Source organism: Aristolochia californica, unplaced genomic scaffold (genome assembly GCF_029961685.1).
Source record: "Aristolochia californica isolate CCGP_79_NKW_82.1479 unplaced genomic scaffold, dmAriCali1.0.hap1 SCAF_1, whole genome shotgun sequence".
Taxonomy (NCBI): domain Eukaryota; kingdom Viridiplantae; phylum Streptophyta; class Magnoliopsida; order Piperales; family Aristolochiaceae; genus Aristolochia; species Aristolochia californica.
In genome coordinates this window covers 51229057-51245125 of record NW_027181770.1, presented here as the reverse complement: position 1 = coordinate 51245125, position 16069 = coordinate 51229057, and the positions used below count along the sequence as shown (strand labels likewise).

Sequence of the window (16069 nt, the reverse complement as noted above, 5' to 3'; positions counted from 1 at the left end):
AGAGAGCCTTGAATGACTAAGTTCTTGTGTAGGCAAGGTTGTCATAATCTCTTTCTAGGTCTAGCCCGTTGATCTTGATTAGCTGCTGAAAATCTCTTTATGGGTCTAGGTTGGAAAGCCTAGTTAGTAGATGTAAATCTATATGAGGATGTGCATTGTTAATGGGTTATAATGGTTAATTGAGTTGCATAAGTTCAAGTATAGGTAATATTATATTTGTTCGTACAATTGTGATTGTTATTTGACACCTGAACATAGTGAATTAATTCTGAGTTGCAAACACTTTGGAAGTTGATTAGCAACATAAGTTTGGGGTTTGAACCACTATGAAACACTCATGTGATCATTGTGTGATTGATTCCTATTACATGGACATTGAATGTAAAATCTAGATCGCAAATTAAAATACACACATAGTCCAAGTGAAAAATGATAAATATTAGTAGCAAAGTTAACAAACTTATTTACTTCCATCTAGGTTTGCTTTACGTGAGACATAATTGTATATGGATTGCCCAACCAATTGGAATAAAAGAGCCAATTATGTTCATCAAGTCAATAATTTTTTTAAGTTCACATTTTATTAATACCATAGAAAGTTGTTGCTTTAAAACATAACATAACGTAAGGCCTGTTGAAGAGCTTCCAATTGTTTCTAAAAATGAAAAAGGATGAATTGACATACCTGGCTGACAGAAAAGAAATATCCGGTCTCTTTAGAGTTAGAAATTGTAGGGCACCAACAAAACTTTGATATGGCTTTGTCGAAAGATTGAATGATCATCAAACTGCACAACTTTGTAATTTGAATCCCATGGAGTAGGGACATGTTTCCTATTTTGGAGATCACAATGTTGTAACAAATTATAGTGCACTTAGATTGTGACAAATGGATTTTTGAATTAGTTTTGTAGGTTTCTATGCTAAAAGAATATTTTAGCGGATGCAAATTCTATCAAAATTTTGGAGTAACCCGGATGAATAATAGTAATAATCTGAGCAGATAGCAAGACTGGAATTCTAAAAACTCATAGCTACGAGTCCTAAAATCAATGATTTGATACCATGTTGATTTTAAGGATTCCATGGATTTAGCTCGTGGAGAAAAAAACAGATGGACTCATTGGGAGAAAGCAAGAGAAAGAAAGGGGTTATGGATTTGTGTCCTAACCCTCCCCCAAGGCTCAATTTATATATGAATAAAGTCATAATATTATAATAATACCCCTAAAACTTAAACTAATTACTTCGATACCATCTTTATGAGATGACTCCTTATTTACCATAATGCTATCATTGTGTGGGCCTGGAGCCCTTCTCCTTGGTCTTTGGGCTTGAGCCCATCTTCCACCTCTCTTGGATGTGTAGGCCTTCCTTGGTCTTGTGGGTTTGAGCACATCTTCCACATACTTGGAGATGTGGGCCTTCCTTGGTTGTGTGGGTTTGGGCCCATTTTCCAATAGTGAAGAAGGCAGAAGACCAGCAAGTTGATCGAACAACGCTTTATGTTCACTCAAAATTTAAAGATTTGAAGTTTCTAGAGCCACCTGTTTAAAAAAATATTAGTGTTTAAATGTATTCTAAATAGCACAAGATTAGAAGTAGTGTTGGCATGAAAGGTCGCCTTGGTTGATTTTGATTATAACAAATAAAGGAATAGTTGTGAATTTTGAATGAACAATGTGGACAAAAAAATTGTTTAGAAAGAAAGCTATTAGTAATAAATCATCCAAATGATGCATGTAGAAGTGTCAAGAGCAGTATTAAAGGTCGACTGCACAACTGCAACTCGATCATCCAACTTGAGAATAAAAATCCTTTGTTAGAAGTTGTACACCATATTGATCGATCGAATGAAGTGAAGGATGAGAACAAGGCAAAGAAGAACCATAGAAGAACAATTGGCTGAATTATAAGAAAACCATATCACTAGATAGAGAAAACTTCCTGTTGTAACATGTTTGACGTATTGACAGGACAACAAGATGAAAGACTAGAGATAGAAAAGAGTCTATTGCGATGCCTTTACTACGTCAAATGGATGACATGTGGAAAAAACTTGAAGCAGTTATATGAATCAATTAAATGGCATTTTTGAGAATAAAAATGCAGAGATGATTCAGCTATTCGATTTATCCAAAACAAGTCATGATAGCTTGTAAGTGATTTACCTTTGTATTTAGTAGCTTAAATCATGGATTTGCTATATTTTTCCACAATTTTAAAGATTTTATTTGGCCAACTTTTAGTAAATGACAGTGTCATTTTTTTTGGCATAAATGAAACTCAAATAGCTTTTTTTTTACTATTTTAATTGAAGCTATATAAGCTATTCCCCACTTTGTGCTAAGAAGATTACTATAGTGAATTTTCAAATCCCCGAGGTACTTGTGTCTTGAAATTTTAAAATTAGTTGTTAAGAGCCCTACAAAGGACGTATTTTGAAAAGGCTAATTACATATGCTCTTGAATTTGAAATCAGTTATGTGCTTGGTGTTTTTCGTTGTTGAACCTTTTGCTTTGAGTTCAACCATGTATGTATATAGCTGTCAAACACTCTACATTTTCCACATATCATTGTGCTTATGCATTGAAATTCATAGTTGAGATTTGAGTTGAGCTACTAAATGCTTTGACATCTCACCGTGCTCATTTTGTTGTTTTGAAGTTCATAGTTGAGATTTGATTTGAGTTAGTCTCCCCTTCATGGTCTATTTTTAATGATGTTTTTCTTACTCTTTGACCCACTATAAATTTTCCAGATTGTTTGATTATATGTTTTATTTATCTCCGATGCCATCTCATACAATGAAGTTGATTGATTTAGTATACATCTAAGGTTGCAACTTTATCTGAGAAATTGTCTTATATTTTTGGGTGTTGAGTATGTCAACACTTTTTATTTGAGTTCCTTGAGTAGGTTTTCTTATTTATATGCATGAGTTTATTATGTACTTTAGGACTTGTTTGTTGCCCTTAGATATGGAGAAATTTTTCTTATTTGAAAGATGTTTGGGAGGTAGAAAGTGGTGCCCTAGCCTATTCAAGTTATTTTTCATTTTGAATCCTAGTGTTGGCTTCGATTTTGTTTGTCAGTGATTATTCTTTTTGCCCTTTTTTGGGTTCTACTGTGTAGGTAGGATTTTCTAAGAGTCATTGTCATCACTTATTTTTTGCTATGTTCCTTTTTGGCCATTGGGAGGTGTTTTTTGGAGGGAGATGCATATATTTTCTTCTTCAATCCATGCTAGGGTTCTATATGCTTTTAATCTACTACTGGTGAGAGAGAAGTAGAGGGAAATGGTTTGCATTGATTGAAGCTTATTATAGACCAAAGGTGTTATTGTTGACAAAGGGAGAATGAAAAATGAAGACTTTGCATCCTCGAAGAATTTTGTTGCCAAAGAATGTTGAAGACCAAGAATTGCTTCTATGCAAGCTAAAGTTAGCAAATCTAGCATGAGGGGAGTGTTGAAGAGCATGTATAGAAGAATCTTACATGACTATTACAAAAAGAAATCTCATAGAGGAAAGTTTAATATAGCAGAATCTTACAAGAGTCTCATGGGAAGAAGTTTCACAATTTAAAGGTGTTTCAATTTTATTAGTTCTCTCTATTTGTTGTTTACTTTGTTTCTAATTAGGAGTTCAATTGTGGTGTAACTGGGAAATGGATGGTCTAATTATACTCTAATTCCAGGTGTTTCCTTTATTATATATAGATAAAAAATATACTCAATGTACACCATCAATGAATTATTTTTCTCTCCTAAAATTTTAACAAAATGTTGGGCATGTGTTTTGAATTGGACCTTTGAGGTCTACTATTGTATATGTCATTTGATTGTTGATGGTGGAACCTTTAACTCCACGACAAGAGATCCTTGGGACTGGATTAGCAATATAAAATTGTCATTATAAACCACCATAAATCTTGGTGTTTATTATAGTTGAATTTTTTATTTTTTATATTGATTACTTGAGTGAATTGTGATAGGAATTTAGAATTAAAATAGCCATTAAAATTTGATAAACCTCTTCACCTTCTCCCTCCTCTAGGTTTATCCTTCTAGGACCAAACAAACAGCTCTAAAGAAAATTTGTTCAACCAAACTTAGCTTTTTGGACAAATCTTGACAACATGATTTGTTTTGGAGAAAAGTTGGTCAACCAAAGAATGTTGTTAGAGTCGAAGCCTTAAAAATTGAAGAAGTTGTTTGAACAACAATTTATGTTCTAACAAGAAGTCTCCAATGAAAAGCTTGATCAAACAAGATCTGCATAGAAGCTGAATAAAGTTGTTTGAATAATAAATTTTATTCAAACAAGTCATGTTAGAAGTTTGGTAGTTTCAACTTTGAAATTTCCATCAAGCTGAGATAGGTATTCAAAACTTGTAAGTGACCTATCTATGAAATTAGAAGTTCAAGTAGACAAATTTAGTATTTCCTCTTATTTTCATCTAGATTTACAAAAGAGCACAATGTCTCTTTCTCATCGAATGGTTGTTTTTTAGAATTTTTTCAGCACTCTTTGAAGTTATTTCCTCCAAATAACATACAACTATTTGGCCAAAGCATTCATTACCACTCCAAAGTATTTTTCATTTTAAAGAAAATTAATATGGGGTTCAAATTTGAGTCTTGATAGCCAAGGATCTATGTATACTTTTGCTATTCACCTTAAAGTTTACATTTGTTTAGTTGATCTAATCTTTCTAGAATCATTATTCTCTTATTTTAGAATCCTCGTATTTATTATAGCAAAGGCAATAGACTCATCATTTGTATAAGCATTGGTTGGCTAGGGCTGACTTTCAATAAACCCAAAAATTGACAAGTTTTTATTTTACATTTATTGACAGTACTTGGTCAAATGTTGCTAAACTAGAGTCCTTTTACATTCAAATCAATTGCATAGTTCCGATTATCATTTATGGTTGTAATTTCAAATTACATCAATATTGAGATGTTTTATATAAAATTTCTCTCATATTTAAAAAACAAATCAAAATTTTATTTTGAGCTTTGAATTTTCTTATTAAGTCAATTAAAAACTATTTGAGCTTCTCCCACATAGATTGGGTACATAGGGGTTGTACTTTTGAATTGAGCATGTAATTTTAAAATCAATCTATTGAGAGACATTTTATGTATTTGTTAAATTGTAAACAAGTAACAAGTGCATGTGCTTGGTCAAACCTTATGTAGGCAAGACCACCAGTGAGTTCAAGTCATTGAGAAAGCCTTCATGGCTATTGTTGAGTTGTTGAAAGCCATTACGATTATTGCTGAGTTGTTGAAATCCCTATATGTATTTAAGCATGTATAGCCCAGTGAGCTACTATGAAATCTCTTGTAGGATGTAGGCTTTATGTACTTTAGTGTACTATTGTCAAAGTCCATTTTGTATTTGAAGTTGTGATTGGTCTTGAAGCCTTGACTAGTAAGTGTCGTTAAGCTTATTTACTTGGTGGATTCAACTTCAAAGTGCAAACACTTTTGGACTGGAGTAGCAACCTGAGTTTGGGCACTATGAATCAAGTGATTGATTTTGAGATTGGTACTTGGACTTTAGTTCAAAATTAGATTGAGAATAAGGAATTCACATAAAAGGTGAGAACATACAAAGATAATTAAAAGAAAATTAAAATTGGCACTAGAGTTAAAAAACCTACCCACATGACCTAAAAATTTATTTAAATAAATTTAAGTATAATTTTTAATTATAAATGACATAAATTTCTTACATTCATTATTAAAATAATTTATATTATTAAAAAATATTTATTATAACTATTATGTCAAATTTTTATCATATTAGTGAATTTTTTATAATACAAGTTATTATTATTTAAAATCATTAAAAATATATTTTAATAATATATGACAATTGCACTATTTATTTGAAATAAAAAAAGAGAATTGGTGAGAGGTCCCCACTCCTTCCCTTCATAGAGGTGGGCTTCCCCTTGCACCATTCTCTACCAAACATAATATTTTTATGACTTATTAGTTGTAATAGTCATACTTAAAACTGTGATAGACTTTAAATTTAATTAAAATTAGACAAAAATTCATTCTAAAACAGATCAATTTGGATTAAAAAATTGTTGGGGTAAGATCTCAAGTTGATATTGGACTTAGCCCAACTTGTCTCAATAGACTCGTCCTTAATTTATTTTTGTCTTTCTTATTCCCTCAGTGCGCCTCAGAAACATGTTTATGGGCTTGTTAGTTCACACTTTCACTTGGAAATGTGGCCCCAAAAGCGTTAGTGCGTTGTGTAAGGGGGGGTTAGTGCCCCAAAGTGGATTCTTAAAGATCAAGTCATGTCCAACATGAAGATCATGTCATGTCATGTACATGAAGATCAGGTAAGAATTAGTGTTAGTGTTGACGCCTTCATGTACAAGAAAACAGTTTTCAGTGAATAGTGCCCACTAATTAGAAAAACATAAAAAATAAGAGAATCCCTAAACATGTACAGTACACTTATAATTACAACATAATCCTCGAACCCCAAATTGGGTAAAACCATCATTATTACTATACGAGTAACTTATTTAATGTATAATTAAAATATATTAATATATTTATTAATCGAATTAGATATGTTATTGTGCATTAATACAGTAATTACATGAAGTAATGAAATACGCACATGATTAATTATAATATAGCCTAAAAATGAATGTTTTAAGAGGAAAAATTGATTTAATCATAACTTTAATACACTATATATTTGTACGTAATATTACCACTATTAAATCACTAATATAATACAATAAATAAAAAATGAATATAATGAGTAAATAAAGAATTATTTTATTAAAAACGAAATATGCGTAGTATTAATTGATAATATATTTTCAAAAAATTAAAATTAATCAATTGATCAAATACATATTGTAACTATATTTTATTTATCAGACTTAAATATCTAGTTTAATATAGTAATAAAATTTAATAAATATAATATATAAATAAATATACAACTTTATTACTAATGTAATAGAGTTTTAATGTAATAAGCAGTTCGTGATTAGCATTAAAATCATCAAATTACAAGTTTAGTACATAAGAACAACACATGTTCAAATACAATAAAAGATACACTCATCAGTTATCATTCCACATGCAAGTCGTTATGTCATCTCGAAATTGTGCGGCTCTTGTGGATTCTCATGCACGCTGCCTCCGAAAGCTTGTTACTTGGGTATCCTCTTCCACAAGACCATCGCTATCATCGCTGTCTGTATCATCCGTTGCAAGTAATTGAACCCCATCACCTCCTCCACCAAAGTCATCATCCGAATCATCATCTTCCAAATCAAATATATCATTGTAATCCTCTGTACGTATATAATTGTGCAATATGCAACAAGCAATGACAATTTTTGTCTGCACCTTAAAAGAAAATGGAGGAGTGCCTTTCAATATTTGAAATCGAGCTTTTAAAGCACCAAAAGTTCTCTCAATAGTATTCCGCAAAGACGAGTGTCTTCGATTGAATAATTCTTTTTCATTCTTAGGAATATTATCTCCAAATTCTTGCAAATGATATCGAGTTCCTCGATATGGAGCCAAAAATCCTCGTACATTTGCATAACCAGCATCGACTAGATAATATTTACCTACAATACCAAATATTTTCTACATTAAATAATTAAAGATAAAATAGATAAAATATTACTGCATAAAATATATTATTTACCTTCAGGTACAAATAGTCTATTTCGGCGAGTCAATGCGTCTTTCAGTACACGAGAATCAGCTGTTGATCCCTCCCATCTAGCTAGTACATAAGTGAATTGCATGTCGAATGTACATGCTGCCATCACATTTTGTGAGAGATAACCCTTTCTGTTCCATAACCTTGGTTGTTCTTCAAGCAGGATGTTTGCTTTGATATGCGTTCCATCAATAGCCCCAATACAATCCTAATTATATAAGCGGGGCCATTAGTATTGACTAAATTTGTATAGTAATCTAAATAGAGGGCAAGTGATGTTACCTTGAAGTATGGATAAAACATTGAATTTTTTAAAATCCTCGAGTGTGTGCGTTCTGAAGGCTGTTTGATATAATCAGAGTGAAGTTTGAGGATAGCATCCAACACCTTGTTGAAATATTTACTTATGGACCAATTCGATCTATCAAACATCTCTGCTGTGACACTATAGGCTTGTTGTTGACCAACAGTTAGGAGGAAATAGGCAAGTTGTTCTTCCATTGAGATGGTCTTTGTCGCTGATAAAAACCGTCTGGCATTAAGTATTGTTGCCAATTTGTGAAATACAATTTGATTCATCCTGTAAACTTTTCGAAATTTAACAGGAGATTTGTCTAAGGCCTTTTGCAAATACAATGAACCATTCATCCCATAAGAATGTGATACACCTCTGTTGCTAGGGCATATATAGTATTTTACTATGACGACAATAATACATGCCAATCCAATCATAATTACATCCATATCTTCATCTGTCATAATATCCATGAGAATCTGCAAATTTAAACTTCTAAATAGTCATAAACAAAAATAATAGTTAATCTTTAATCATAACCTATTCATCCAAACTCAATAATCATATTCACATCAATACTCGTCCACCATATTATCCACATAATATATTAAGACAACAAACATATAAAATAGAAACTTTAACCATACTGATAAGTCTAGCAACGTTATAATTCAAACATCGTCTTTAATACATAACAATCTTCTCAAAAAAGATATTGTACTTAAAACGCATTACAATTACTTGTTTGCATAATAATTAAGCCACTTAACCAGCTCCGCCACTGTCATTTTTAAAAACATGGTCTTCTTACTTGGCGTATTTATCCATTCAGGAGCATCATACTTCAGTGCCTCTGACAGGTCCGGAATTTCCATGAGGGCATTGACCCAAGGTTCTTCGACATCACGTTCCTTATACTCCATAACACATTTCATAGCTTCAGCGATCTGGCCAACTACATCAATTAATTGTCTATTGTCTTCAGTGGGCAATTCGCTTCTCTTTCTACGACGTCGTGAAGATGGCCCTTTAGTTCCACAAGATTGATCCGCTGTCGAATTATTTCCACTATTGAATTGTGGTGAAGTTCCCATAACTATGTCAACATTGTCGAGCTCATCCATCGGGATAGGAGCCGACTCATCATGGATAATTTCATCACACAGATCTATAGGAGTTGTACTACCATTCCCTACGGCTATTGTGTTTCCGACTACAATAGCCAATTTGTCGTAAAGGGGGCAATCTTGTTGTCTATACTTCTCAGCCTTTGTATGCTCCTACAAGAATAAAACATCATTCTTAGTAATGCGAAACAATACAAACTGTTTTACAATATATCATGATTTACTGACCTTAATGTAGTCTTGCCATACAGAATGACATGCAGTAACTCGTTGTGTGGTTGCATCCCAACCAAACCCACTAGTGTTGAGACAGCTCACTCAATAGTTTTTTTATTGACAGCGTCTTCATTGAACTTACTGACACATTCCGTATATACCTCGTGCTTCCAAACACCATTGGGCAACTTGTTCCCCATATATACCTGCTCGACTAAAAGATCGAGCATTTTGTTGTTTTCTTCAAAGCTCCAAAATTCATATGGTCGACCACTTGGTTGTTTTCTTGCAACCATTTTCAATCTAAATCCGAGATTGTCCTCATGGAAAAAACTTTATCAGACTACCATTACCCATCATGAAACAAAAACCACAAATAAGAAAATACCATGTGGTGGATATTTATAACACCCGAATCTCCTCACCAAATGGCAAAAACATTCCATAGCACTTCAAAATTTTTAAACAACATTCTAAAACATTCCAAAACTAATCAACTATTTCCATTGGAGATGCAAAACAATGCAAACACACACACACACACACACACACACATCAAGTCCAAATTCACCGAACACCCCTGGTAGAGCCCCATATGACTTCACAGTCATTACGAACTGTACCTCGTTAGTGATGGGGGTCGGTTTCGTTGGCTAATGGACGCCAGTGTAGGCGACTCAACCTTGTTTGAATTGGACTAAACACCGTAAACCGTAATTGAGAACTTTAAAAACCCTACACCCTAAACCCTAACCCTAGACCCCATAGCTCCAAAACCTCCTAAACCCTAACCCTATACCCCATAGCTCCAAAACCTCCTAAACCCTAACCCTAGACCCCATACCTCCAAAACCTCCTAAACCCTAACCCCATACCTCCAAAACCTCCTAAACCCTAACCCCATACCTCCAAAACCTCCTAAACCCTAATCCTAGACCCCATACCTCCCAAACCTCTTAAAGCCTAACCCTAGACCCCATAACTCCAAAACCTCCTAAACCCTAACCCTAATAAAAATTTTAGACCCTAATCTATAACACTAAATCCCAAAATTATGCACAAATAACCCCAAATTAGACACTAGAACTAAAATTAAATCAAATACAACACTCATTTAATCAAAAAAAAAATTAGGGTTTAGTCATACCTTCTAAAATTTGGGGAAAACCGAATCCGACGACTGAAATCAAAGCCGAACTGGGAAAATCGATGTTGAATCGAAGTGGAAATTTAGAAATCGAAGCCCAATGTCAAAATCGAAGAAAACCAAAACTGAATTAGGGGAAATTGCAGGAAATTGGAGGGAATTTTGGGGGAAAAGATATGAGCGAGAGGGAGAAGGGAGTGAGATGCCGCAAGGGGGAAAAGAGGGAGAAGAGACAGAGAGAAGAGAGGGAGGTCAAGAGGGATAAGAGAGAGGGAGAAACGAGCTAGAGGTTCAGAGGGATAATGAGTTTGAGATGGAGAAGGATGCCAGAAGGACGCCAGAAGGACGCTCGCAGCGAGAGACGGAGGTAGCAGAGAGGGAGACCGGAGAGAGACGGCGGAGACGAGAGAGCGAGCAGAGAGCTCGGGCTTCACGGACACGACAGAGGGCAGCGGGAACGAGAGTGTCTGTGTGGGGGAATGAAACGATCGAAATGAAAAAAAAAACAGAGACGGTCGAGCCAGAGAGAACCCGCACGAGAGAGTCAAGTGGATGATTCTCAAAATCGGGCGGAAAGTACTTTCCGCCCATTACTCTTGAGACACGATCTCGTACTTTCCGCCCATTACTCTTGAGACACGATCTCTTGGTTCATGTATATTCATGTACATGACTTGAATTTTGGCGCCCCCTAACGACATCAGGACATGAACTGCATAATGCGCTTGAAGATCATGTCCTGAGTCATGTGCACTAACCCCCCCTAAGTGGAGAGTGAAAGTGAATTCACCTTCACTCATTTTTTCACTTAAACAAGTGAAAGTGAATTCACTCCATGAGACCAATGAATTCACTTTCACTCATTGTTACACTCGACACTCGATGCTGAGAATCCTCTTTTCTTCTTTCGACTCATCTTGTTGTTCCTCGTCCTTATTTCAAGTCCAATTCAACCTATCCACCAACAAGGTTTATCAATCTCTCTTTGCTTCCTTATCGATGGTTCCTCTCTCTCGATGCGTGCTGATGCCTGTTGAGTCAGTTTCCTACATCCAGATCTTCGTCTGGTTGTTCTAGGGTTGACTGCCATGGAGGAGCTTATTCAACTTTTGAAGTTCATGTTTCAAGGAGCGGCTCTTCTCACAGACGAAGACCCTGATGAGCCTTCGAGAAGAATGTCTACTTTCCCAAATGTCGTCGCCCTGGGCAATGCTGTAAGTGCTTCGATTCATGTTTCTCTCATTTTTGTCTCTAATATTTATGTGTGTCTAATTGATAGTTGTTGATTTGGTTATCTTGTAGACTGATTTTGATTTTGAGGTTGGACAATAGTTATCTCATGCTATTCTCGAAATTCTTAGAGATATCTTGATTTCTAGGGCGAAGACATAAAGCCAAGAGATCTCAAGGGAAGGAGAGAAGAGAGGAACTCTAGCTCTTGGGAGAGAGGAGAGAAGAAACCAAGGGAGAGAAAGAAGAGGAAAAGAGAGAGAGGTGTATGGACGAATTTGAGCCAAGAGGAAGAGGCTTGAATAGGGTTACTGAATTTTCCTACCCCTTCCCCTTAAGCTTTATTTATAGATGATAAAATTACAATATCACAACTATACCTTTCATTCCAGTAAGAGTGAAGAAAAGACACAAATCATAAATTAATTACATCAATGATACTCCAAATTATTCATATACTCCAACAAGATGGTTGTTGTATATGTTTTCTCCCCTTCTTTATTATTGTGTAGTTGTTATATCAATATTTCTCATATCTATTGCTCTATGGAAATTTGATCTTCCCTTACTGGATTGAAAGTCTTATTAGCATAGCTGATGTTATGGAACTTTTGAGCAAAATTAGTGGTGTTCTAGTCTACTAATTCCTTTCTCCTTCTTCCCCTCTTGTTCCTCGTTCTACAGAAAGTTTGTTTGTAGGGTGTTGGTATATGGGCAGTATTGAAGAGTCTGATTGGGCATCCTGTTCTGGTAAGTATCATCCAAGCAAATTTTACTTTGTTGGATCTTCATCATTTCATCCTGACTTCACCTTGTCTTATATTTTGTGTGTATGTGTTGTTAATTAGTGCTCATCTATTAGGAACCAATTGTTATGTCTACAACACAACAATTGTCTTGCAAATTGAAAATAGGTCCACCTGTTTCTGTTAGTAAGGCCTTTTAACTCACTCTAGGTCTCTTCATCTGTTTTGGCATCTCTTCTTCTTGTATTGTCAATTGCATTTGGACTTTATTCTTCATCTATTCCTTTTGTATTAGTTTTACCTCTCATTTTATATTTAATTAATTTAATATTTTTATTTAAAAATTTAAATTATTTATCTTATTTGTTATTTTAAAAGTTAAATAAAACTATCTTAATAAAGTTAAATCGATTAGAGTATTTTATTAATAAACTCTTTCCACTAAAATTTTCATAGTTCTTAAGTTTTCTTGCTCTTTCTCTCAATTCTTTTCTAACACAACTAATAACTTTATTCCTTACTTCAATTTACAACAACTACACTAATCATCGTACCTATTATAATCATTTTGCCTGTAATTAAATCCTATCAAAGTCAAAACTTAACTCCATATATAAAAATCACCCACATTAAAAGATTGAGTAATCATCCGAACTTGGGAATCTCAATAAAAAAAAAAAATCATTAGAACTTGTAAGCCTGATCAAACAAAAAAAAAAAAAAAGTCGAAAATTAAACAGTTCTCGAGTCTCAGAGTTGCCCGTTTGATCCGTGCACGTCTCTCCCTAATGAAGCACTGAATCATGATGAGCAAGTTTTTTCTTTTGTGGCGGCACCCCATAGAATGCGGCAGAAAAATCTGTTGACTGTCGGGGAAGCATCTGAGCTTCTTTCTCCTCCACCTGTTTTCGTTTTCACACTGTTATGATTCTTAGTGTGGACTTATCTTCGGAACTTACAGCCGCCGTGGACGGTGGGTTGAAAATATAAATATTGAAAACGAAGATATCGTTAATGAACCATTATGGGCAGACAGACTAATATATAAGATGTCAAGTTGCTCTGACTTTCCTATAGAACATAAAGAAATCAAAGGATCCAATGGGTGAAAATTGACGGCGAATGATAGCGCACTGTTGCTGCGTATTTAACTTCTGAAGTATTATAAAGCGGAGAATTGTGAGCCGCTTCTGCTTCATTTATCCATATTTTCGGAAACGAGAGCACAAGGTTTGATGAGTTTCTTGTAGGATCAAATGCTTCACAGTTATGAATTTCTTCTCTCTCATCTGTGCGAAAGGTGTCGCTTCTACACCGGAGGGAGAACGGAAACACACCGAAGGTACTGCCCATTTCTCTCTGTAATTTTTTTCTTTTTTCTGTTATTTCTGATTTCTTCGATACAGAAGGGTAAGCATCTAACCGAGACTTTCTGTAACTTTGTATCATTATTTGTCACTTATTTGATGATGTTCATATCAAAGTTTCATTTGTATATTTGACAAAAAATACAAACATCAAATGAAGAGATCAAGTTAATTTTACATATATCATTTTCAAATCTTTTTAATGATGATTTCATCTAAACGCAAGGCACTTATTTTGTCTTGAAAATTTCCTTCGAGAAGGAGAACAGTATCCAGGTATTAAGGAGCACCAATACGTTGAACAGTATTCCCACAAGCACCTAAGAACTGCAACTAGCAACTTCAGACCATTGAACGAAATAGGACATGGAGGTTTCGGATCTGTATTTAAGGTAATACACCCAGCATCATATGGATGTCATCATTGGATCAAATGGATTTCTTCACTTTTTTACTTTTCTGGGGGCTCGGCTATTCATACAGGGAAAGCTCAGAGATGGAAGCGTTGTCGCCATTAAAGTGCTTTCAGCTCAGTCGAGACAAGGGGAGAGGGAGTTCGTGGCCGAGATAGACACCTTGTCTAACATTACCCATGAAAATCTTCTCAAGCTGCGTGGCTTCTGCGCCCATGGGAGTTTCAGAGCTTTGGTATATGACTACATGGACAACAGTAGCCTCGCTAAAATACTTTTAGGTCTGCCCCGTGCTAATTCATTCTCATGTTCAATGAGGTTTTTCTTCCACACTCAGCTCTCTTACCTCGTCCGTAGCAGGTACAGATCTTCAAGTAAGATTCAAGTTTAACTGGAAATCTCGACGAGAAATCTTACGAGGAATCGCAAACGGCCTGGCTTACCTTCACGAGGAGATTAAACCCAGTATTGTTCATCGCGATATTAAAGCAAGTAACATACTTCTGGATCGGGATTTAACTCCCAAAATTTCAGATTTTGGTCTCGCAAAGCTCTTCCCCGATAGTGTTACTCACGTCAGTACACGAGTCGCCGGCACACTGTAAGTCAAACCCTTATTTGAATCCCCCTTCTATTCCCACTTTCCGATTCCGTGTCTCTTACCGTTTCTGTGATATTACCTTGCTGCAAACAAAGAGGGTACCTCGCTCCAGAATATGCCATAAGGGGACAGTTGACGCCGAAGTCTGATATTTACAGTTATGGAGTTCTGATGCTGGAAATAATCAGCGGTAGATGTGCTACTGATTTCTCAATAGCAACGGATGAGCCTTACCTTGTGGAGAAGGTAATTTTGATTTCATTGCTTTGGAAATGGCAAAGAAACAAAAACAAAAAACATAAAGTTCCGATCTCTGGTAATGTGGTGTAGGCATGGAATCTGTACAACGCCGGTAAGCTTGAAATGATGGCGGACGCGACCTTGGAAGGAGAATTTCCAGTGGAAGAAGTGGTACTGTTTATGAAGGTGGGTCTGCTTTGCGTGCAGGCGAATCCTTCTCTGCGGCCAACAATGATTGAGGTTGTGAAAATGTTGAATAAAACGATAGAGACGGGAGACATCCAGGTAGAGGAACCAGCGCAGATTACGGATTTCATAGCGCTCAAAGTGGGAACGGGGCGAATGTCTAAGAACACAGGTTCCAGTACTGTCACGACAAGCTCTCAGTCTACCTCTGAAATTTTTTGAGTTCCTGAGATTCTGGGAGGAGCAGAAACAGCCTAGTTTACTGCTGTGTTTATGTAGTACATTTATTAGCATTGATTGAACTACTACAAAAACACTCTCCCTATGCATATTCTTTATACTCATTGAGATTTATCTTTTCAAAGACGAGCTACGTTATCACAATGTGCATAGATGGCTTCCAGTTTTGGCTTGATTTCATTAATATGGTTCAGTTTTCTTTATTTCGAGCAGTCCCACTACATATTTAGGTGATGGAGGTACTACATTTAGCTTAATTTTGCATGTTCTATCCCTAGCTATGGTTGCAATAAGTTGGGTACCTCTGGTTTGGGTACATAATCTACTCCCGTCTTCTTCCTGCATGATCTTTAGCACCTCTAACTTCACTTGAACCAAATCATTCACTTTGGGCATGTTACAAATCTAATGAACACAAATACTATTTGCAAAAGTAAACCCTGTCAAATAGATACATAATAATATTAAAATTTCTATCTAATCCAACTTGAATAATAGAGCATTATGCTCCTATAGGGCCCAATCTA

General features: G+C 35.3%; 1 protein-coding gene across 1 annotated transcript; it reads left to right on the top strand.

Moving 5' to 3' along the window:
- Nucleotides 1–10821: 10821 nt before the first annotated feature.
- On the top strand, nucleotides 10822–15524 carry LOC137948470 (putative serine/threonine-protein kinase). The gene is made up of 7 exons (XM_068794556.1): nucleotides 10822–10886; nucleotides 11562–11586; nucleotides 14168–14254; nucleotides 14346–14565; nucleotides 14636–14876; nucleotides 14972–15122; nucleotides 15207–15524. The coding sequence occupies exons 1-7, from the start codon at nucleotides 10822–10824 to the stop codon at nucleotides 15522–15524; spliced, it is 1107 nt and encodes a 368-aa protein (XP_068650657.1).
- The last annotated feature ends 545 nt before the right edge of the window (nucleotides 15525–16069 follow it).

What these genes read in the sequence shown, in the direction of transcription:
- LOC137948470 (XM_068794556.1), top strand. Translation starts at nt 10,822, where the DNA reads ATGAGTTTGAGATGGAGAAGGATGCCAGAAGGACGCCAGAAGGACGCT. An exon ending in GTTTCGGATCTGTATTTAAG is followed by an intron (nt 14,255 to 14,345) that starts GTAATACACCCA and finishes CTATTCATACAG; the next exon opens with GGAAAGCTCAGAGATGGAAG. An exon ending in AATACTTTTAGGTCTGCCCC is followed by an intron (nt 14,566 to 14,635) that starts GTGCTAATTCAT and finishes CGTCCGTAGCAG; the next exon opens with GTACAGATCTTCAAGTAAGA.